The following is a 24065-nucleotide window of genomic DNA, read 5'->3' as shown; positions in this document are numbered from 1 at the left end:
ATATTGAAAGCAATGTTTCTCTATGGAGAATGCTAAAGTTGTCAGCACAACTTTACCTGGTCATCTAAAGTTGACTAAGGAGATGTGTCCAAAAACACATGAAGAGGAGGATGAGATGTCCAAAGTACCCTATGCTTCAGCTGTAGGAGGCTTGATGTATGCTATGGTATGTACTAGGCCAGATATTGCACATGCAGTGGGAGTCGTTAGCAGATATATGAGTCATCCAGGAATTGAGCATTGGAATACCGTAAAATGGATTCTCGGATATTTGAGAGGAAAATCCAGTAAGTGTTTACATTTTGGGGGCTCTACTGCTGATTTACAAGGATATGTTGACTCAGATTTGGCAAGGGATATTGATACCAAGCGGAGTACTACAGGTTATGTATTTACTATCGATGGGGCAGCCATGAGCTAGGTTTCTATGTTACAGAAGGTTAATGATTTATCCACTACAGAGCCAAAGTATGTTGCTGCTATAGAGGCAGCCAAGGAGATGATATGGGTTAAGTTCTTCTTGGAAGAATTGGGACACCCTCAAAGGGATAATTATTTGTTTACAGATAGTCAGAGTGTCATTCATCTTGCAAAGAATTCAGCTCTGCATTCAAAAACACAACACATTCAGTTGAAGTACCATTTCATTTGGTCAGTTTTGGATGATGGACAGTTAATGCTAGACAAGATACATACAGATGACAATCCAACAGATATGTTTACAAAGGTAGTGACAAGGGAGAAGTTGATTTCATTCAGTCAGTTTTGGATGATGGACAGTTAATGCTAGACAAGAGACATACAGATGACAATCCAACAGATATGTTTACAAAGGTAGTGACAAGGGAGAAGTTGAATTCCTCTTCAGCTTTGGTTGGTCTTATAGACTAAACAGAATAAAAGAACAACAGAGTCTAGGGTGGTTTGATCTAGTGGGAGCCCCATGTGGTAGCAGTATCGCTATAGGATTAGTCTCGAAGTGGGAGATTGTTGTCTAGTGTGGACTCTGATCAATCCCCAAGTGGGAGATTGTTAGTTTGTGGTGACTGATTAGGGAGGTACTGTACATACATCATAAATTCTTTGGGTTCAAGTTATCACGCCAAGAAAAAAATTTGGGCTAACATTCGCCAATTGGCTATTATTTATTTGCCAATTTATGGCTGACATGTTCTACATACTTCATAAATTCTTTGGGGTTCAGGGCATCATGCCGAGGAAAAACTTGGGCTAATATTCGCCAATTGGCTATTATTTATTTGTCAATTTATGGCCGACATGTTGTAACTAATTCTAACCCTAAAGTGGCAAAAATACTTATATAAAAGGGCTTAGTGTTAGGGATTGTTTCATAAGATATGATGCGAAAATTACTTCTTGTGATGGTATTGAGCTGTAAGGGATTACGGATTGTAATCAAGTTGTAATCACTGGATCGTACTAATATTGGACTTGTTGTTTGGTGGACATAGCCCAAAGATTGGGTGAACCATATTAAATCTTGGTGTCTTGTGTTCTCTCCTGTGTGATCTATTGTTTTCTGATATTGTTTATATTTGCATGTAATTGTTATTTATGTCTGAGGTTTAATCCTAACAGAAGCTCTATTAAACAATATTGACACCACTAAGAATAGAACATAAAGAGATAACTGATATACCCATAAACAAAGGTTGCTTGGCTAAAACCTAGTCCAAGTGTAAAACTTTCGTGGGAGAAATAATATCAGATGTTTATAAAAGAAACTTTACAATGTTAAAACACTTGCATTGTAATTGCCAAGTATTTCCATATCAACATACACATTGCCTATTCATGATGCATGATCCTTAGATGAGACACTTCACGGAAATTTCATTACGAAAGTGACCAAAGGAGATGACTTTTGTAGCAAGGTCTTGTGGTTCCCCCATTCTAACAATGGAGTAATAATGCCTTAAGGGCTTGTTAGGTTGCTAGAATAGGAATAGGAAATTAGGAATATGTTTTCTATTTTCAGTTTGGTGCACCAATTGGAACAGGGAATAGGAAAACATATTCCCATTTTACACCTAAAATGAGCTTATGTCCATTCCAAAAAATAGTTGTTATTGGAATAACCATTTCTATTCTCAATATGTATTCTTATTCTCAATTCCTATGCCTGCAACCAAACAGGGCCCTAATTTCCTAGTACAAACTTGGATTCACTTCCCACATGTTGGCACAATCATCAGCGTACCCAACATATGTTCCCCCCTACAATTTAAATGTTTGCACACTGTTGTAGGTGCATATGGTCACAAGTAGACACCTTTAGCATACATCAATAAAGCCACATCATCACTGTACAGTCAACATGTCAACAACTCAAGCGTATAGCCTTCGTACCCTAATGTGACTTGAGTATGTCATACGATCGCTTGGGTTTTCTCCCATATGGTTGTGTGTAAACCCAACTATAATGTCACTCAGCTCATGTACAATGTACCGAATCCCAAACATAACATATGTCCCTTAAGGCCGTATGGCCAAAGTTTTCCTTCCACTGGGCTGTGAGCCATTAAATATCAAAGTATGCCAGGAAATTACCAAATGGAATAGAGATGAACACCAAGTACCAACGATGCAACAAAATTAGATTAATATCAATAATACAAATAGACTTCAAATGTAAACCAAAGTAGCCATTCAAATTTGCTAGAACCAAAACAAACAAGCAGAGTTGAAGAGCTTTCACTTTTGAAATAGCATACAGAGTGGAACTCCAACTGGAATTCGCAATACAAATATATAATTCAAGTTGCATACCAAAAACATCCTACCCATTGGTCATAAATACCCCATAAGAAGAATAATCCAGAGGTGCACAACAAGTGTCGACATGACAACAAACATCCTATTCTCAATCCCTATACTTGCAACCAAATGGGCCCTAATTTCCTAGTACAAACTTGGATTCACTTCCCATAGGTTGGCACAATCATCAGCTCTGATACCACTATAACATACCCAACATATGTTCCCCCCTACAATTTAAATGTTTGCACACTATCATAGGTGCGTATGGTCACAAGTAGACACCTTTAGCATACGTCGATAAAGCCACATCATCCTTGTACAGTCAACATGTCAGCAACTCAAGCGTATAGCCTTTATTCACAAGTACTCAACAACCACATTTTATAAGAAACACAATGAAAAGGGCAAAGAACAATTATAAGCACCCCAACGATAGTCAATGTGAATCTACCAACATTAAGAATCTACCCTTTGTCTTTTTATCCCACTGAGAATCTACCAACATTTCTATTTGATCCCACTCTTTTTGTAAATGTGAATATTGATCCTTTGCTAGGCTCGATTATCCCCTTAATAAGGATGCAAAACTACCTTGTGGAAAACTATTTCCTTGGGTAGCTCTATTTCATTGTCTTTAGTTGCAAACTTGTCCATGGCCTTACATAGTCACTTAATGCTCTCCTCTCTTTCATAAGCAAAGACCAACCCACCAACCTGAAAAACATGTTTGCTTCTGACCTTCAGAATTATTTTTCAGATCTTTCATTGCATCCTTGGGAAACTCTTCCATATGTCAATCACTTGCTTCAATGTTATACACCCTTTTAACAACCCCTTGAAAATATGCCCAACATGTCTCTCAACGAATTTTCCATATTCTATGAAACTTCATTTTATCTTAATCATTGTTCCAATTTCCACCCATACTTTAATATAAACTATTGTCCAAATTTTTAAAATATAATGTAAGTTGCCTACCTCATCATTTTCTTTTTAAGGACTCAACCTCAAATTGCTCTCATCTTTCTTCATGGCATAAGTATTCTCCATTCCATCATATACACCATCTCAATAAAACTCCCATGTTCCACCCAAAAAGAACGTCAAAAGCATCTATAGGTATAACATTTGTAATGTCCCCTTTTTCTAGCCATTACTCTCTGATGCATAGTTAGCAATTTTCACCAAGGTCCCATGGGCTAACCAAGTCTTTGCAAGGATTAGTGTGAGTTTCAAGATAGGCATCTTCAATTTAAAGCAGATTGGAGTTGAGAAACAAAGGTTTCTAGATACTATTTATAGTAAGTCAGCAAGGGAGTCGTATTTCTGGTTTTGCAGTATTAGACTCAGAGCGTCTTGTCAAGAGCATTCCGGCAAGATATTATGCATGGCTTTCTGAGTTCGACAAGTTTTTTTTAATTTCAGAAGATTCAAGAGACTATTTATTATGCCACTTAATTATTAAAAAGGAGACATTAATTAAAAGTGAATGAGATAGAAAAACTATGAAGAGTGAAGTGGAGGAAAAATGAAGAGACATGGAGATAGTTACAAAAGAACCTCTAGAGGCTCATTCTCTTCATGCTTGGTTTATGGTTTTTGCTTATCATTCTCTCTTGAAGATATTTTTGGGAAGCATTCAGCTTTCAACCAGCCTGAGGAGGGAAACCTTCGAGCCGGAAGACAGTGGATGGAAACCCATTGTCCCTCGGAGACATCACACCAGCACTTGTGCTTAAAATTATTCCTAATCTCCAATTTGACTTTCATTTATGTATTTTCAATTGGAGCACATTATTCTCCTAAAGAATTTGATTGTGGTTTATGTTTGGAAATTATATTGCTGCTGGTTATTTATGTGGATTGCTGGAAATTGGAATTAAAATCATTTGTTTCCTGAGGTTATTATTTGCTGATTTCATCTGAAGTTGCAAGAATTCTCTGTTATAATTCTGAAATTATCTTGTGAGGAATTTGGTTCAATATTTTGGGTGAGATACTACAGTGGCATCAGAGTAGTGCATATTGCTAATCTATGAGGGTCATATAAGTAGCAGACACTAACAAAAGTTGAGGATTAATTCTGAGAAAGAAATTTTGTGGCCATACGCTGGATTATATGACATAGTGAGATAAAAGAATTGGTGAGTTCCAAGTGTTTTTTATTTACCAAAGGTTTTCTGAAAATAATTTTCTGTCAACCATATTGTCATGGAGTTGTCTTTCAATATCATGTACAGGAGATAATTAAAATCCTCGCATGGGTCAAGAAATTAAATGTTTGGGCACACATAATATACGATTGAAGACATTGTTGAATCAAGTAATTAAAGGTCTTGAAATTATAACTTGTCGTGAACTCATATAATGAAGATAATTTTAAACATTATAGTGGAGAAATATATTACAAGAGATTGTTTATGGGCCTGTTTCTTTATTTGAGCCAATATTGTTATTTGAAATGTTTAATATTTGAAGTCAATATTGTTCTTGGCAGTCTACGCCAGCATTTAGCAAGAAATATTTGTGAAATAATTATCAGGCTTTTCCAATCCCAAGGTAATAAATATGTTGTCATTCTCTTCAAATTCCATATCAAGTTTCGAACAGATATAAATGATTAAATTCATATTTGGGTCCTGCAGTTTTCCTATTAGGAGTAGGATGTGACTTCTTAGTGTTAGCAAGAATCTTGATGGCATTCCTTTGGGGGAGTATCCTAAGCATTGGAGTCATTGTTAGCATGATTGACATGTTGCATTCATGACTGTGTTTGTCATTGATGTCAACATAATATTGTTTTTGTAAAGATTGACAGAGTAGCAAACAAAGAACAAGGTCGTACGGACTATGTATTGATGATGAGGTCAAGCACAAATGAGGATATGTTATACATTGTGTCCTGATGAAGTGGACAAGTGCGAGAACAGAGATTCAAAGACATGCGAGATTTATTCAAGAATTACAGAGGACAGTGTGCAGATAGAGTATCTGAGAAGTGGTTTCTAATGTTTGGATGATATCTCTTAATAGGGATAGAATCGTGATGAGCGAAGTTGGATAGTGACAGTAGACAGCCTGATGATGGCATCAACAAGTGCATAAGGTTCGGGGTCGCGCGTATGAGAAGTTGTATTTACTATGAGCCGACAATGTTTTGTAATTGTGAAAAGATGTAATGAATTGCAATATCTTAGTGAGGTCTTATTATAATTAATTGGGAAAGCCTCAAGGCCAACTCAAGGAATAATTTTGAGGATATGGTATAAAGGAAGGTTATTTTCCTTTTGGTGATGTGTGTATGCAAGTGTGTATTCAATTGTATGTGAGCAAGTGATATGCGAAGTTTGCAAATGTGTGTAAGCGATCTAAGGGATTATTGGATGCGAAGTTGGAAGATCTAGTATTGAGATTTGAGGAGGTTTGGTCCTATCAAGAGGATAGAGGAGTTTGAGTCATTTCATTTCCATTATTTTGCACGGAATAATACAGAGATTAGCTAGACAGTGTGTTCAGTGGTCTTGCCCTGAAGTTGTTTGGACAGTGGATCCATCTACCTTCTACAACTCCTAACAGGGTTAGAATCTCCTAACAGGGATTCAAAGTCTCCTAACAAAGACTGATATGTACTGAATGTAATTCATTAGCTCCTAACAGAGTCCATCCTCTTACAAGGAACTTTTATATTAGTACATCATTTTCTAGATTTCCATATGATTAAGGGTTTCCCTAGTTAACATGTGTATGTGTATGTGTATGTGTATGTGTATCTTCTTATGGTCGCTGGTTATATTGTTCACATGGTTAAGGTAATAAGGTTGATAAATGTTTTAATAGTTGGATAACTGATTTACCCCCTCACCCCCACCGCCCCATGCCGTTATCTTGGTGGACTTTACTTTCTAACAATTGGTATTAGAGCATCACGTCATTGAAGGAAAAGCTTAACAACTTAAGGAGATCAATGATGGGCCATTTCAGAAAAGAAAGTCCGAAGATTGATGGAGTTAATTTTGATATTCAGAAGATGGAGCTCCTCGGTGAGATGTCAAAAATATGTACAGAACGAAACATTGAGTTTCCAGATCTAGAATCTTTTTGTTGCATACAAAAGAATAAACCTACTTTATCAAGGAATGCTAGCAAAAATGAAGATAGATCCAAATCTGAAGAAGACAAAAAGATTGAAGAAGGAATTGCCCTGCTGATGAAAAGAGAGTTAGAAGATATCAAAATTTGTTTGTTGGACATGTAAAGAATTTGTTCATTTTTCATCCAGATGTCCTAAATGAGTAAAGAAAACTAGAAAGGATTTGTTTTATGATGATGATGATGATGAGTTTAAAGCGAATATAGAAAGACTCTTGAATGATAGCAATAATGAAGATGATGAACTTGGATTGGTTGAGAAAGAGGAAGTAATAGAAGAGATAGCTTTAGTGACTATTGTTGATCCGAATGCTATCCATGAAAATGTTGAAACTTTCTTTGAGACTAACAATGATTTGTAGAATGATGTTCAAATTGTTGAAGAAAGAGAAGAACCGAGATCTAAACCTAGAGAAGAAGAGTTGAGACAGTAATGCCTACACCTAACAAGAATTTGACAAAGGATCACCTTGCTAATCAGATTATTAGAAACAAAGAAAATAGAATTATGAAAAGAAATAGAGTACATGAAGAATTGTGTTTGATTTCTCAAGTTGAAACAAAGAGTGCAAATGAGGCATGCAAGGATGATCATTGGATTCAAGCAATGACGGAAGAACTAAATTAGATTGTGAAAAATAAGACATGAGAATTGGTTCCTAGAGCTAAAGATAAGAATGTTATAGGAACTAAATGGGTTTTCAGAAACAAGATGAATGAACAAGGTGAGGTTGTAAGAAATACAACAAGATTGATATGCAAAAGATTTTCACAACAAGAGGGTATAGACTATGAAGAGACATTTTCCCCTAATGCCAGAATTAAATCGGTAAGAATGATTTTGGTTTATGCAACAAGCAAGAAGTTCAAAGTGTATCAGATGGATGTAAAGTAAGTATTTCTGAATGGAGAACTTTAGGAAGTCTACATTAAGCAGCCTAAAGGATTTCCTTTGATATAAGAAAAGGATATGGTATGTAGATTGAAAAAAGCATTGTATGGTCTAAAGCAAGCACCTATACCCTAGTATGCAAAATTGGACAAGTATTTGGCAAAGTTGGGATTTGCTAAAGGTGCGGTAGATAGTAATTTGTATTTGAAAAGAATGGATTGCCGATTATTGTGATATTTGTGGACAACATAATTTTTGGAGGTAATGATGAAGCAAGTGACAAATTTGATGATGAAATAAAGAATGAATTTGAAATGAGCATAATCGGTGAGATGAAACATTTCTTAGGTCTACAAATTGTCCAGAACAGTGATGGTATCTTCTTATCAAATACTAAGTAATTGAAAGACTAGTTGAAAAGATTTGGCTTAAAAAGTTGTAAGCCTGTTGGTACACCTATGATAACTTTCACAAGTTATCTGGCAAAGATGAGACACCTACTGTTAAGCAGAAGAAGTACATATCCATGATTGGAGGTTTGCAATATCTGACTCATGCCAGACCACATTTAGAAAATGCAGTTGGAATAATAGAAAACTTTAAAAAAGATCATAGAGAAGCACATTATGCAGTAGTAAAGAGAATATTCAGTTATTTCAAGTCTACAACTGATTTTGGACTATGTATGACAGATCAAGTGACTTTACTTTGCCTTCATATACTGATGCCGATTAGTTAGACAATATGGATGACAGAAAGAGTACAAGTGGTGGAGCATTTTTCCTTGGAGGAAGATTGATTTTTTGGCTAAGCAAGAAACAAGACTGTATCTCACAAAGTACAGTAGAAGTAGAATATGAAGCAGTAGCAAACAATTGTAATCAAATCATGTGGATGAAGCAAATGTTGAAGGACATTGGGATAGAGTTTTTAGAACCTATTATCATATATTGTGATAACACTAGTACAGTGACTATGTCTAAGAATCTTGTGTTGCATTCTAAGACTAAGCATATATCCATTATCATGTTTTTAGAGAGAAAGTTGCAGAGAAAAAAATCAGATTAGAGTATGTGAATACAAAAGAGTAGATTGTAGATATCTTTACGAAGCCTTTGCCTAAGGATACATTTGAGTATTTGCGAGGTATGCTTGGCGTCATGCCCCTGCCTACTTCTAAGTAGATGATGCAGAGAGCACATCAGTCCACTGGTACAAAACACTATTCTTTATCTGGATTGAATGTTGATGCTTCCTGTATAGGGGAGTATCTGTGATGAGCAGAGTCATCAAGGACTCTTGGTAGTTGGTATAGAATAGTGTCCTTGGACACTTGAGCTGGTTGAAGATTTTGAGAAGATGATTGACATAATGAAGTCTTTGTCATTGATGTCAATGGGGGAGATGATCACATGAAAAAAATCTTCTAGAAGTATGTGGGAGATGTATGTATGGGGGAGAATTGTTCATGGATAGATTGATGTCAATGGGGAGAAACATTGAGTTATATCAATGGGGGAGAAGTGTGAACAACTTATTCCCATCCATGTAAGAATGAGGAAGCATAGATGGAGAGTTGTTCCTGTGAGTTTTGGATTTGATTGATAAAGAGGATTTGTAAAGAAGAGAACAGCGGCAGCAGCAGAGTTGAATTTGGTATTCTTGGCACTTAGATGTTTTTCATCTATGTTTCCATCAATGCCGAAGGGGGAGATTGTTAGCATGAATGCTGATGGTATTTCTTTGGGGGAGTATCCTAAACATTGGAGTGACTGTTAGCATGATTGACATGTTGCATTCACAACTTTCTAACACTTAAAGCAGAATTTGTAACTGCTGTTGCTATCGATATGGAATAGAATTATTTTTATGACGTTGTGTATCCGCACATAAGGGCGTATTTTGGGTGTCTCGACAAATTTCCTGCAATATATAATGCTGCTATTTTTAAGTGGTGATGAATGATATTGGCCTTGTTGAATGCATGCTGTCTTATATGGGGATGAATTTTGGTGGTTTATAAAGACTCGGGATTTCTGTATACGACATTCTCCCTGCTACTCTCCCTGCTATCAAATCTTTTGGAAATCAAAATCCAAAACAATCAGCTATTCTTGGTGAATAATACAATTTCTGAGATATACCATGGATTTCAAGAGAAATTTCTGTGTAATTTTACTGAGTGTGGTTGAGACAGCCGACTGCATATCAGCATGGAACTTTAATCAACTATTAATATCAATACCTCTGATATTGAATGCATTCTGGAGCCCCAATTCACGTCTGCTTGACAAAAGACCAGGCTGAATCCTCTACAAGGTAATCTGAAGATTTTTGAGAAGATGCCAACCTCTCAATATACAGAGGTTTCAGATTGAATACTGCAGCAATAAGGTTAGAAAAGTTGCATTGATATAAGCTGTGTGTTGTGGTTTGTTCAACCATGGATGGCCAACATGGTTAGCTGATGATAAAGACATTGAATTCGGATTTCCTTGAATATCTGGTGGAGTTTGGTTATGAAACAATACATAGATTCAGTTAGTGAAAGATGACAACAATAAATGCCATCATGATGATAAGTCTACAGTTTTGGATGGTTATTTGGTGCCAAATTATTATGAAGATTGTTAGTTGAAGCCTGCGAATGTGCTAAAAGGCTACAGCAGAGTTATTCACTGCTGCAATGCCAATGTCTACTCATTGGTGAGAAAAAATTATAAAAGATGTTTTTCATCTGGAAAACAGTATTTTAAAGAAGCTACCTAGCACAAGAAGAAAGTGAATGCGGCACAAGAGGTCTCAAGGGTTGCATTTTATTCAGTTCACTGTTGAAGGTCTTGTGGAGAAATATTTCTTGATCTACAGCTTTACTCCATTTAGGACAACATTATAAATTACTTTGTGCCCGTTGTTCCCTTCGTATAATGATTCTTCTCATGGATGAAATTTAATTTCACCATTGGTTCTTGGTATAACAACACATACAATCAGCCATTGTGATAGTTAGACATTGAAAATCACATCTCTACTGACAAATTCTTTTGCTAGCAAGTTATTTGACACAATGTTAGCAGACTTTGGGTTTATCAGTGATCAGTTGGAAATTGTATCATAACGATTTGAACTGTTCAGGATCAGAGTTCAACTGGTGAAAAAGTTGTCAGAAATCGGAATACATTTGGGGTACCTTACTATGATAGCTCATTCATCCTGAAATTTTAGATATTCAATGACAGAAAACGGTTCGTGGTTGACCAAATTTACATCTTGGTCTGGTCTACGGGTTACTTCTGGTAACAGGAGCTCATTGCAGGTTGTTGCAGTTAACTGCTAGTATAGATTTGCAACAGAAACATATATACAGCTGGATTAGTGAAAGGAAGAGTAAAATTGCAGTAAGAGCAAGGGATCTCTACAGGAGTATTCAGTTTGGAAATGTTTTGGAATTTGTACTATAACAATTTGAACTGTTTAGCATCAGAGTTCAACTGGTGAAAAGGTTTGTAAGAAATCAGAATAGATTTGGGGTACCTTACTATGATGGCTCATTTATCCTGAAATTTTAGATATTGACTGACAGCAAATGGTTAATGGTTGACCAATTTATGTCTCCGTCTGGTCTATGAGTTACTTCTGGTAACAGGAGCTCATTGCAGGTAGTTGCAGTTAACTGCTGGTATAGATTTGCAACAGCAAAATATATACAGCTGGATTAGTGAAAGGAAGTGTAAAATGGCAGTCAGAGTAAGGGATCTCTACCGGGGTATTCGTTTGGAAAAACATTGGCAAGCAGTATTTCAGGACAACAAGCAAACATGTTTAGGCAGCTACCAAAATTTATTGTCGAGGACAAGGAACAAATCCTTGAAGAAAAGTTCTTCAATATAGAAAGCAAACTTGCACATTTGCCAAAACCGAAGTATGGGTTAAATTGCAATCTGGAAACACTAGAGAATTGTTTATCCACGATAGAACAGTTGGGTTCTCAGAGTAAACAAGTGAACATCTTTCTTGTTATAATTCCTTTGGTTAAACTAGAGCTGCTGAGACATTTTGATAAAGAGGTAAGACTTGCAGTTAATGTATTGTTAGTGTTATGGGGATAACAATGCCACATGATCCCTACAACACAAATTGTGAGAGTTATTCAAATTGATTGTAGAAAGTTTCCAAGGATTGAGTGATATCCATAATCCATCCTTTGGTGAAGTAGTCCAATTTTCAGAATCAGTTGCAAGACTTGAAGTTTGTGCGATTATAATAGATCTTGATGTGAACACTTAATTCTTGATATGTTCTATCATTTTTTGGTCTCCATTAAAAGGAACCACAAGTGAAATGTTTTATACTTCAAGCAGTCTATTTTATGTCTTTGATCATTTAGGAGAGTGATGATAATTTCTTATCTACCGTATTGGTTGCTTTGAAATAAACACATGTTACTTCTTTTGATGCTTGTAGTTTGGTTAATAATGTTATCAAACAATGTGATCAAAAATTGAAACCATTCTTAGCAAGGGGCGGAGATTGAGGAAGGAAGGTGTAAGAACTCTCTCCATGTTCTGACTTTGTCAGACTATATATAACTGATTTTTTAAAATAAATAAGCATTTCCTTGAATCTTTAAAAAATGTTGCCAGGCAAAATAATAACTTTGCATAAAAAGGAAATTATGAAACTATTTTCTTAAGAATTATTATTGAGACAAATCATATATGATGCAAGAGGAAATTATTTATTAAATTTTGAATCAAATTGCAGAGAATTAGGCATCAAATCGGTCCATCTTGAATTTGTTAAGTAACATCTCTCAACTATTTGCAAAGACCTATAAACCTTGCTCTCTGCCCATATAGGATTGGCAATTGTCTATAATTATAAATGCAGACCTCTAAGGGCTGTAATCTACACCCAATATGTCCTCTAGACTTTGCCATTAAATGCTGAAACAAAAACAAGAACTTCCTCCCAAATTGATCACCTTATGAGCTCAAAATGATGGTTCTGAATTAAACCACCTCCAACACAATTCACTAGTCAACTGAACACCAATTCAAAGCACCAATGCTGATAAGAATTCTCAATTCTTTCAGACTGAAAAAAAGAGTAAACCCTCGGTTCCACACTTCAACACCAAATCACCAAAAATATCAAAATGCATCGAAGAGACCTGAAATGAAGTCCGCAATCCCTTTTATGACATTCAATTTCCATTTGTCTTCATCTCCTTGAATCCCTTGTCTAATATTCAATTTCCATTTGTCTTCATCTCCTTCAATTTACTTTAATTTCATTTCTCGAAAAGCAACTTTATGATATAATTTAAAGCTGAAAAATAATAAAGTCACTTTACTAATTAAACTCCCCTATTGCTCCAAAATTAAACTTTCGACTGATATAATGGTATTGACACACAAGGTTTCTATTTCATGTGCCCATGATTTATAAAACTTTTCATCTCAATTCCAACAAGCTATAACACTAAGGTTCCCATTAAATAATTTCAATTAAAATAGCAACCTTAGTAAATATAATTAAATTATAACCAATAGTGCACCCAACTTGTGAAAATGGCTTAACATTGGAATTGAAAATCTAATATCCTGACAATAAAAGATGATGAATGATACTGACTAGGTGACTTACTAAAAATAGACGCTCCCTCTAAGAATCTTTGAGCCCAAACCAAAAGTCAAAAATAACATTTGAAAGTGTCATATAACTCCTCTAAATCATTTGAGCTCATTGAAATTATCTTGTGACTCACTACAAATAGTAAGTCCCTCAAAACGGAGCCAAAACTCACAATTGGCCATTGGAGAGTCGAGTAATTCCACAACAAGATCCTCTAATCACTTGTATTAGCCTACAAGGACCCAATGATAGGCTAAATGAATTAACTCCGTTCCAACTCAAAAATTGGGACATCACAGTTCGCCCTCCTTGAATTTTTTTTTTATCCCTAAGCAATCTCCACTGCAAGGAAACTCCGCTGAACTGGAAATCCAAAGGGAAAACTGGGAAACGTCCTACGCTAAAACACAATTGTTGAAGCACCAGAATAACCAACACTGCGCAGAAGTGGTAACAATCCATTTGTCCAAACTCTACACTCTAAGACTGTGCACCTAACCAAACCCTATACATGAGCATCATAAATGAAACTGCAAATAACCACACCATGTAATACTGCAAAACTCCTTAGCAATTCCAAGCTAGAATCCTAATGCACACAAAGGATCCCACAACAAACTAAAGAGTGTCCAATAAAGTATGTCAAGGTCTAAAATCTTGAATCCATGCCAGGCAAGGTGAATAAACCATGACATCAATTGTACCAATATGATCCCAACATCATCATGCTCCGAGAAGTAAAACAATCCACTAGGACCCATCCAACCTACAATGCTAATGCTAATTCCTCCTAATCCTAGTATACACAAGGCACACATCCATCCACCACTAGAAAGAAAGGATATCTGGCAACATTTGTACACTCTAACAATCCCCCACGAGTGTGAAATCCAACTGTACTACAGTGAAAGGAACTCCCATGGGTATTTGTATTATTAGCAAGATACCCATCCTCTATGGAACTGTCATGGGTGTACTGACTCCGCAAGTAGCCTCGAACAAGAGTACTCGCAATGACTCCAAATGGTCCCTCCTGCAACTCCAAACTCTCAAGCAGGTACTCAATAAACAAATTTGTGATGTAGAATGAAATGAGGCAAAATCAATCTATTCTACTGCAACCCTCAATTATGCACCCTAACGTTGTGATGCGACTATCTATCACCATTAGTTGCATGAAATGAAGTAACTAATTTGCTTTCAGAAGAAGGAAACAAATCAATATGAGAGCTAATCTCCAAACCAAATGATACTCCGCCTATGTCCTGTAGAAATGACAGAGTAGCACAGTCTACTATCACACAACTCTGAAGAATCCACTACTGCTACACAAGGACTCCTAATAACTTGCTCCATACAATCTGACATCGTGCTAGCTATTGGAGGACCTGATACAATAAGAGGCTCTCTGCAACTCCCAATCGAAGTACTCATCCTAGCTAAGTCTATTGCACCTAAGTTTGCGACGGATGGAGCCACATCCTCACTACAACCATCATCACAACCTATGGGTATCATCTCATCACCAACTGTGACTATTGGAAGTTGAATTGACTCTACAACTGGTGAAATTTATACTCGGCTCAACTCCACGATGACCTCCTCTAAATGTAATTGTGACTCCTGAAAAGCCAAATGGGTGCTCTCCAATTCTCAGACGATGCCTCAAGCTCATGACTGAGGTCAACTAACTCCTCTTTCTTCCCCAACAAGGCATCATAACGAGTGCAACATCACTTGAGAAAGTAGTTTGTGTCAGCTAATAATTGTAAGTAATTATATTTCATGATTCTCATAGCCTCTCGTACCAAATGGATCTCTATAACCAAAAAGTCACTACCACCATATCATCCAACATAGGAGCATGCCAACCAAAAATGGCTAACATCTAACAAGGAACGTCATAATGCTCTAAGGCTGTAGCAATTTGACTATCACTCACCTTCAAGTGTCTGGTCACTTAATGTCTTTGAATACCCCGGCTCCCATGTAAGCTCTTTGTACCACATTCTGCATTGTGAAATGGAACGGTATCAACATCGCTCACCTCATGAAAAGTAGCATCATGTGTGCTATCATCCATGCACACAACCACCATGGTACTGCTACTAAGCACCTTAACAGATGACTCGTTTGAACCAACATAAATTGTTACTACATCAGTCTTCTCGCATACTCCCACTGCCAATGCAACTATAAGTTCCTAAGTCACGATCCTAAGAACTATCATCAACCAAGGAGTCCTCTGAACCAATTTCTAAAGTTTGATATGAAAAAATAGACTCACTAGAGCATGAAGGTCCTCATAGATAGCTTTAATAGTGTCCACATCACCAATGCCAATATCATTCCCTTGCAAAATCAATACTATCTCATGCTCTACAAGCATGACTCACTGTTGTCATGAAAATCACAATAATTATGCCATAAATCTACATCATATAACTCTCATTTATCACTCGAATCTTGAGTGTCAACACTAAGAAATTCCATGCAACCATCACCTACACATGGAAAAGTTTATTTCTCCTAGATAGGCTCACCATTATGACTTTTTTCATACAAACCAGAGCTATTAGAGCTCATAATTTCCATGCAACCTTCAAAACTAACACTCTCGTCATGTGAGTCAAAACTTGTAGTGATACCAACAAAATTCTCCACACTCACCCTATCATCAGCACCATCAATAGGCTCAAAAATGGGACTTTTGTCATAAAAGTCAGACCCTGTATGACTAACGTTTTCATTACTACCAATTGATGTAAGGTTGCCATCAATGGTGGTTATCATGTCATCAGCATTTTCTCAGTCACTAGCTCATATCCCATGTAGATGTCAGGAAGCGATGCAACTATCTAAAAGCAAGTTTATCGTAACCACATTCTCCCAAAAAGAGCCTCCAATATCACACATATAAGGACTTGTAGCTTCCCCACTGAGAATAGGCTCCATTGTTTGATGCTTATTGGTTGCTGAAGCTACACCTATACAATCCTCTTGATTCTCTTTCTGTTTTCTCTATGGTAGAAGTCTTTTTTTAAATGGAAGCCATATACCTTGTTGCACAATCTATAGTTGATGGATTTGAAAGCAAAGCATTCCTCCTTTCTTGATTTTGTCTAAGCTTTTCCATTCTTTACATCATGGCATTTAATTGCTTCCAAAGAATATATATGATACTCAACCGGTTTCCCTGTTTACTAGTTTTCCTGTATTTATCATAGTTACACTGCCTTGGGAGACGGGGGGATGGGGGGACAAGTTTCCGAGACAGGGGGACAAAGGGGCCTTGATTTGAGGACGATAGGGAGACGGCGGGAGGACTGCGGCGGGGGATGGGGGGGTGGCGGAAGGAGCAGGGGTGTATATAATATACATATGGTATAGCATATACCATATCAACTGAAACATCATGATTCATGATCAAATAACAAACAAAAAATGAACATTGAACATTGAACATCAACAAATAATAAATATTAGTCTAGACTCTATATATCAACCTTCAAATCAATAGTATGAGTATCTAGATTCTACTATATAATAGTAATCAATGATCATATGAGTCATGACATAAAGATGATTACAATAAGTATCATGTGCCATGAATCATGATATCAAGATAAGTATATAATGCAAACAAAAACTACAAGTCTCCAAGAGTCCAAATCAAAATGTCAAATCAATGGAGACTCCTTGGCGTCCCCCCACAATGAAGGAGACTCATTGGCGTCCCCCCTCAATGAAGGAGACTCCTTGGCATCCCCCCGCACCCCCACACTCAGAGAGCTCTCGCCGTCTCGGAGACGTCTCCCCCGTCTCAGAGACCTCTAGCCGTCTCAGAGACATCTCGCCATCTTGGGCGGTGGTGGTGCTCTAAGTGGCGCCGCCCGAAACGCCGAGACGTCGTCCCCCCGTCCCGGGGACATCCCCATCTCCAAAACGGCCCAGTTTTGAGGGGAGGATGCGTCCCCATGTTACACTAGTATTTATCCATAACTAAAAAAGCTAGAGTGCTGATCACTCATTTATCAAACGTGCGAACTGAAGATTTTCAACCTTGTAGTATGGCAAGAAACCGCTTTAATACCACTATAAGAACTCTCTTCGCATTCTAACTTTGCAGACTACAAATTAGATATACAACTGATTTTTTGAAATAAAAAAACATTTCCTTGAATTTCTACAAAATATTGCCAAGCAAGATAATAACTTTGCATAAAAAGGAAATTATAAACTAATTTCCAAAGCATTGAATAAATGCTTTTATTAGTGAGAGAAATCACATACAATGGAAGAGTAAATTATTTATTAAATTCTGAAATCAAATTGCAGCTAATTAGGAACCTGGCATCAAATCGTTCCACCTTGAATTTGCTAAGTAATATCTCTGAACTATTTGCAAAGCCTTCTAAACCTTGCTTGTTGCCTGTATCGGATTCACAACTATCTATAATTCCAAACACAGACCTTTAAGGGCTGCGATCTGCATCCAAATCGTCCTCTAGACTTTTCCATAAAATGCTAAAACAAAAACACTAACTACCTCTCAAATTGATCACCATATGAGTTCAAATGATGGTTTTAAAATAAACGACCTACAACAAAATTCACTAGAAGGTTGAACACCATTTCAAAATGCAAATGCTGATAAAAATTCTCAATTCTCTCACACTGAATTAAATTTGGAACCCTTCGTTCCACACTCCAACACCAAATCACCAAAACTATCAAAATGCATCAAGGAGACTTGAAATGAAATCCCAAATCTCTTTTATAATATTCAATTTCCATTTGTCTTCACCTCCTTAAATTTACTTGAATTTCATTTCTCATTAAGCAACTTGATAAGTCACTATCGCCTTATTAATTAAACTCCCCCATTGTTCCAAAATTAACCTTTTCCTTGATGTAATGGTATCTTGACACACAAGATTCCTGTTTCATGTGCTCGTGATTTAGAACATTTCATCTGAATTCCAACAAGCTATAATTCCAAGGTGCCCATCAAACAGATTCAATGAAAATAGCAACCTTAGTAAATATAATTAAATTATAACCAATAGTGCACCCAACTTGCAAGAGTGGCCTAGCAACATTGGAATCGAAAATCTGATAGTATAGGATTGATCCCAATGATAAAAGATGATGAAAGATCCTGATTAGGAAACTTACTAAAAATAGACACTCCTTTTAAGAAACTTGGAGCCCAAATCAAAAGTCAAAAAGCATATGAAAGAATCATATAACTCTTCTAAATCATTTGAGCTCATTGAAATCAGCTCTTGACTTACTATAAATATTAAGTCCCTCAAAATGGAGCCAAAACTCACAGTTGGCCACTAGAGATCTGAATAACTCCACAACAACGTCCTCTAATCACGAGTATTAGCTTACAAGGACCCAAGGATAGGCTAAATCCATTAACTCTAATGCAACTCAAAAATGGGAACATTACAGAAGGAAAGAAGATTTGTTTCAGCCTATAGAGGGGCATCAAAAGAAAGACAAAACTCAAGTCCTATGGGAAGCTTAGCAGGGATGAAGCTGATGGTATTCTTATGGACCACAAGGCTGAAAAAGGCACAACCATGCATCAACTACTTGGGAATTCGAAGGAGTCTCCATGCATTATGATATCATGCCCTTTGGTTGATGACTATACGGGTGTAAAGCATCTCTTGGATTAGCTATTTGTATAGCAGCTATTAAGGGTAGGCATGAGCATATTCATTCTTATGATAGCAAAACTTAGAGCAAGCATAATGCTGATTGGATGAAGCCTTGTAACTTAATTTTAGATTGATGCTGATTGGATATTTAAATATCCACTATTTGCGTTGGATGATGGAAAACCTCTTGAGATTGATCAAGAGTTTGAGAATAATACTGATTGCATCCGAAAGGTAGCTGCTTTATTACATTTGACAGAGGGGTTTAATGTTAATTACAATTTGATCACCACATGAGTTCAAATAATGGTTCTAAATTAAACCACCTCCAACATAATTCAATGGCCGACTGAACACCAATTCAAAGTGCAAATGCTGACAAGAATTGTCAATTCTCTTATAGACTGAAAAAAGATGAAACCTTCAGTTCCACACTTCAACACCAAACAACCAAAAGTATCAAAATGCATCAAAGAGACCTGAAATGAAATCCAAAACACCTCTTATTATATTCAGTTTCCATTTGTCTTCATCTCCATTAATTTACTTTAATTCTTTTTTTAATAAAGCAACTTTAAGTTATAATTTTAAGTTTACAAATAATAAAGTCACTTTATTAATTAAACTCCCCCATTGCTCCAAAATTAACCTTTTCACTGATATAACGGTATCTTGATACACAAAGTTCCTATTTCATGTGCCCATGATCTAAAGCTTCTCATCTCGATTCCAACAAGCTATAACACTAAGGTGCCCATTAAAAAAATTCAATTAAAATAGCAACCTTAGTAAATATAATTAATTATAACCAATAGTGCACCCAACTTGCGAAAATGGCCTAACATCACTGGAGTTGAAAATTTGATAGTACAGAAGCGATCCCGACGATGAAAGATGATGAATGATCTTAATTGGGGGATTTACTAAAAATGGACACTCCCTCCAAGAATCTTCGGGCCCAAACCAAAAGTTTGAAATAACATATGAAAGCATCATATAACTCCGCTATATCATCTGAGCCATTGGAATCATTGGTTGACTTACTACAAATAGCGAGTCCCTCAAAATGGAGCCAAAACTCACAATTGGCCATCGGAGAGCTGAATAACTCCACAACAAGGTCCTCTAATCACCAGTATCAGCCTACAATGACCCAATGATAGGCTAAATCCATTAACTTTGACGCAACTAAAAAATGGGGACATTACACAAGGAAAGAAGATTTGTTTCAGCCTATAGAGGGGCATGAAAAGAAAGACAAAACTCAGTCATATAGGCACCTTAGCAGTGATGAAGCTGATGGTATTCTTAGGCATCACAATGCTAAAAAAGACACAACCATGCATCGGCTACCTGGGAATTTGAAGGAATCTCCATACATAATGATACCATGCCTTTGTTTGATGACTATTGGGTAATGAAGTATGATGTATCTTTTGGATCAGCTATTTGTATAGCAGCTATTGAGGGTAGGCATTAGGATATTCATTCTTATGATGGCAATACTTTGAGCTAGCATAATGTTGATTGGATGAAGCATAGTTACTTACTTTATTAAATGGATGCTGATTGGATATTTAAGAATCCACTATTTGAGTTGGATGATAGAACACCTCTTGAAATTGATCAAGAGTTCAAGAGTAATACTAATTGCACCTAGGAGGTTGCTGCCTTGTCACATTTGTCAAAGGGGCATAATGCTGATTACAAATCAGTCTTGGATAGAGAATTGGCTAACACTATGGCGAAGGAGCATATAAAGAGAAAGGTAGGTGCAATTGAGTATCCATTGATTGGTTCTTCTCATATAGCTACGACTCAACCACGTTTATCCAGTGCCTATGGTTACTCTACCATCACAAATGTTGAGCATGATGATAGTACTTGGGTAAAGTCTACTACTATGCAATGGTTGAGCTTGTTATACTTGATGATATGAATTTTCAAACAAGGATGTGCATTGTATGACTCCTAGTATAGAGAGACAGTTATGGAATCCTAGTGTGTATTCAAGCTTCCTAGTGGAGTTAATCAGTGCATCACATTACAACCACATTGTAAACGATACATTTGGTTCTCTATTTAGACCACCTGTGGAGGAATTTCTTTTCTGATTATTGCAAAGAGTGTGGGATGGGTGATAGGTTTGATATACTTCCCTTCATGAAGGAGGAAGTTGTGACCAACAGTTTTCCTTGTTTTCTTCTTCAGTACAATTACCATTTTGCGATACATGTTAGAGGGGCAGTGTTGTGGTAGTTGGATATTTTGGATATTCCACCTATTATGAGTATGGACAAACAAGATATTGCAAACAGCTAGGAAGGTGGATGGCCTCTTTGTTTGCGGAACCCAAGAGGATCATTCACATGGTTAGTAATGTTTTAGGGAGCTGGTTGGCATAATGTTGAGCTCCCACAGTGTTTTGACCTTAGTACTGATTGTGATTTTAGTTAAAGTGAGGCTCTCAGTTGGATTGATGATCTTCATGTATACGATAGCAACACATGGCAGGTTGATTTGATAGATTATGCACATGGAGTGATCTAGGATCCGGATGTTACTATGACAGATGAATTGTGAAGAATTGATGAGTAGCTTCAAAATTCTAGACAAGTTATTTGTATTAGAGTAGCACAATGGCTTGGTGGAGCAGCTTCCTTAAGGTTGGTATGGGATTCAAACATCTTTGGTCACAACATGCAAATACAAATTGATCTTTGGTAAGGGAGGAATGTAATGTCCCCATTTTCCAGTCATTTTTCTTTGATGCGTCATTAGCCATTTTCACCATGGTCCCTCGGCTAACCATCATTTTGCATGGATCAGTGTGAGTTTCGAGATATGCATCTTCAGTTTCAGGCAACTTAGGGTCGAGATAGCAGGGTTTCCAGATACTTACAATTCATAGTAAGTTGGCAAGGGTCCGTATTTCTAGTTTTGCAGTATTGGACATGAAGCGTCTTGTTGAGTGCATTCTGGCAAGTTATTAAACATGGCTTTCTAAGTTCGACAGGATATTTATTTTAGTGCTAGAAGATTTAATAAACTATTTATTATGCCACTTTAACTATTAAAAAGGAGACATTAACTAAGTGGAATGAGACACAAGAAATATTAAGAATCAAGAAAAGGAAAAATGAAGAGACACAAAGATGGCTAGAAAAGGATCTTTAGAGGGTCATTCTATTTGTGTTTCGTTTATGGTTTAGAATTATCATTTTCTCTCTTGGAGATACTTTTGAGAAGCATTTAGCTTTCAACCAGCCTGAGGACAGAAACCCCTGAGCCGGAAGACAATGGAAAGAAACCCATTGTTTGTTGGAGATATCACACCAAGTGTATCACTTATGCTTAAACTTATTTCTATTCTCCAATCTGACAGTCATTTATGTATTTACGATTGGAGCTGAACATTATTCAGCAAAAGAATTTGATTGTGGTTTTTGTTCTGAAATTATATTGGTGCTGGTTATTAATGTGTATTGCTGCAAATTCAAAAACTTTTAGAGCTTTCCAAGGCCAACAACTCTAGACACCTGAAAATCCCATTGAGCTAACCAGCTCTAATTCCACTTAATGCAAACAACGATCAAGTGACTAGAGAAGTATAATTGATTCTAGCATCTACATACACAATGTCAATCAGAAAAATACAATAAACTCAAAAGACATCTGTACCCAGCTGTATCATACCCGACACAGAGAAAAAAATTGCCATACAGGCATAGTAGAGCCACATATCCATACCCAACTCTATACCAAAGCTGGAACATCGGTGTAAAGCTAGAAAAAGTAAATTAATTAGAGACGAAGTATAAATGAAAAAGAACACCAACCTATGATAAGAAAATAGAACCACATATCCATACCCAACTCTCTACGAAAGCTGGAAACATGGGTGTAAAGCTAGAAAAAGTATATTAATTAGAGAGAGAGTATAAATGAAAAAGAACACCAACCTATGATAAGATTTTTGCAGAAGCAAAGTGTTATGTACTTTGAGAGTAGATGAAATAGGAAGGTTTGATTACCCCCTGAGCTTGGTTGTCAGGTTTACTCCAGGAGAACAAAATGTGACCAACATAAGATAAATTGAAGGATATTTCCTCAGAGAAACACATAAGATGTGTTTCATATACCAAATAGGCATCTAGCATCATGGCCAGAATAGTCTTGTGAAGTCATTTAACATTAAAGCAATTTATAAAATAATAGCAGATGGACCAATGCCATAAATCTATGGACAAAAACATGAACCAGTGTCATCACCCTGTTCTATACGTATATGACAGTCTGCAATTTAGTAAAACTTTTTACCAATCAAAATGGGCTAAAATAACATGCATAAAAAATCCAAAAGGATTGGTGGAATGCAGGATTGAAATTATACAGTGCAAAGGGTTTTAGTTCTGTACCTGTCTGTTACGAATGTAATCCAAAAAAGAAGGAACATCTGGATATCGATATACATCCTCATCACCTGTGAGAGCTTTCTGATAACAAACAATGTCCCCATCTTCAAGCTGCATGTTTATATCAAGTCATAAGATACTCTATAAGCTGTAAGTATTCTAAACTGACAAACATATACGTGTGAAAGCAAGTATTGTCTATCGAGTCCAAAACAAGAATAGACCTGTGAAGACGCAAGCTAGTACCTAAAGCATGGACGCTCTGATTAAAAATATTCCACAATGTTACCCAATAAACAAATTACTAATAAAGTAAAGATTTGGAGGATAACAACTGCGGAGAGGAAAAACCAACCTGGCTGGCTCGAAAAGAAATTCTTTTTTCAATGATCTCACACATGACATTTGGCTCAAATTTTATTTCCTGAGAATTTCGCACAAACAGCTTCTTCTTAAAACAACTGCTTAAGAGTGACTTCACTTTGAAAGAGACTTGCTAAAAGAAAACAATTATAA

The 24065-nt window shown here is 36.6% G+C and overlaps 1 protein-coding gene across 3 annotated transcripts in view; it reads right to left on the bottom strand.

The window, feature by feature from the left end:
• Nucleotides 1–24065, bottom strand: part of LOC149567191 (ubiquitin C-terminal hydrolase 12-like) — a 166516-nt gene that overhangs the window by 50376 nt on the left and 92075 nt on the right. For all 3 annotated transcript variants that reach the window (XM_089820373.1, XM_089820372.1, XM_089820371.1), the window contains exons 19-20: nucleotides 23905–23973; nucleotides 23553–23660 (exon numbers count right to left, since the gene is read on the bottom strand). In XM_089820373.1, coding sequence (XP_089676499.1) covers nucleotides 23553–23660; nucleotides 23905–23973 — 177 coding nt within the window. The remainder of the gene's footprint in view (nucleotides 1–23552; nucleotides 23661–23904; nucleotides 23974–24065) is intronic.

This window comes from Cupressus sempervirens, chromosome 3, assembly GCF_028749045.1.
Source record: "Cupressus sempervirens isolate cs-2001-9-10 chromosome 3, ASM2874904v1, whole genome shotgun sequence".
Classification (NCBI taxonomy): domain Eukaryota; kingdom Viridiplantae; phylum Streptophyta; class Pinopsida; order Cupressales; family Cupressaceae; genus Cupressus; species Cupressus sempervirens.
Note: the sequence above shows the minus strand (reverse complement) of the source record. Positions and strands in the feature narration are given on the sequence as shown.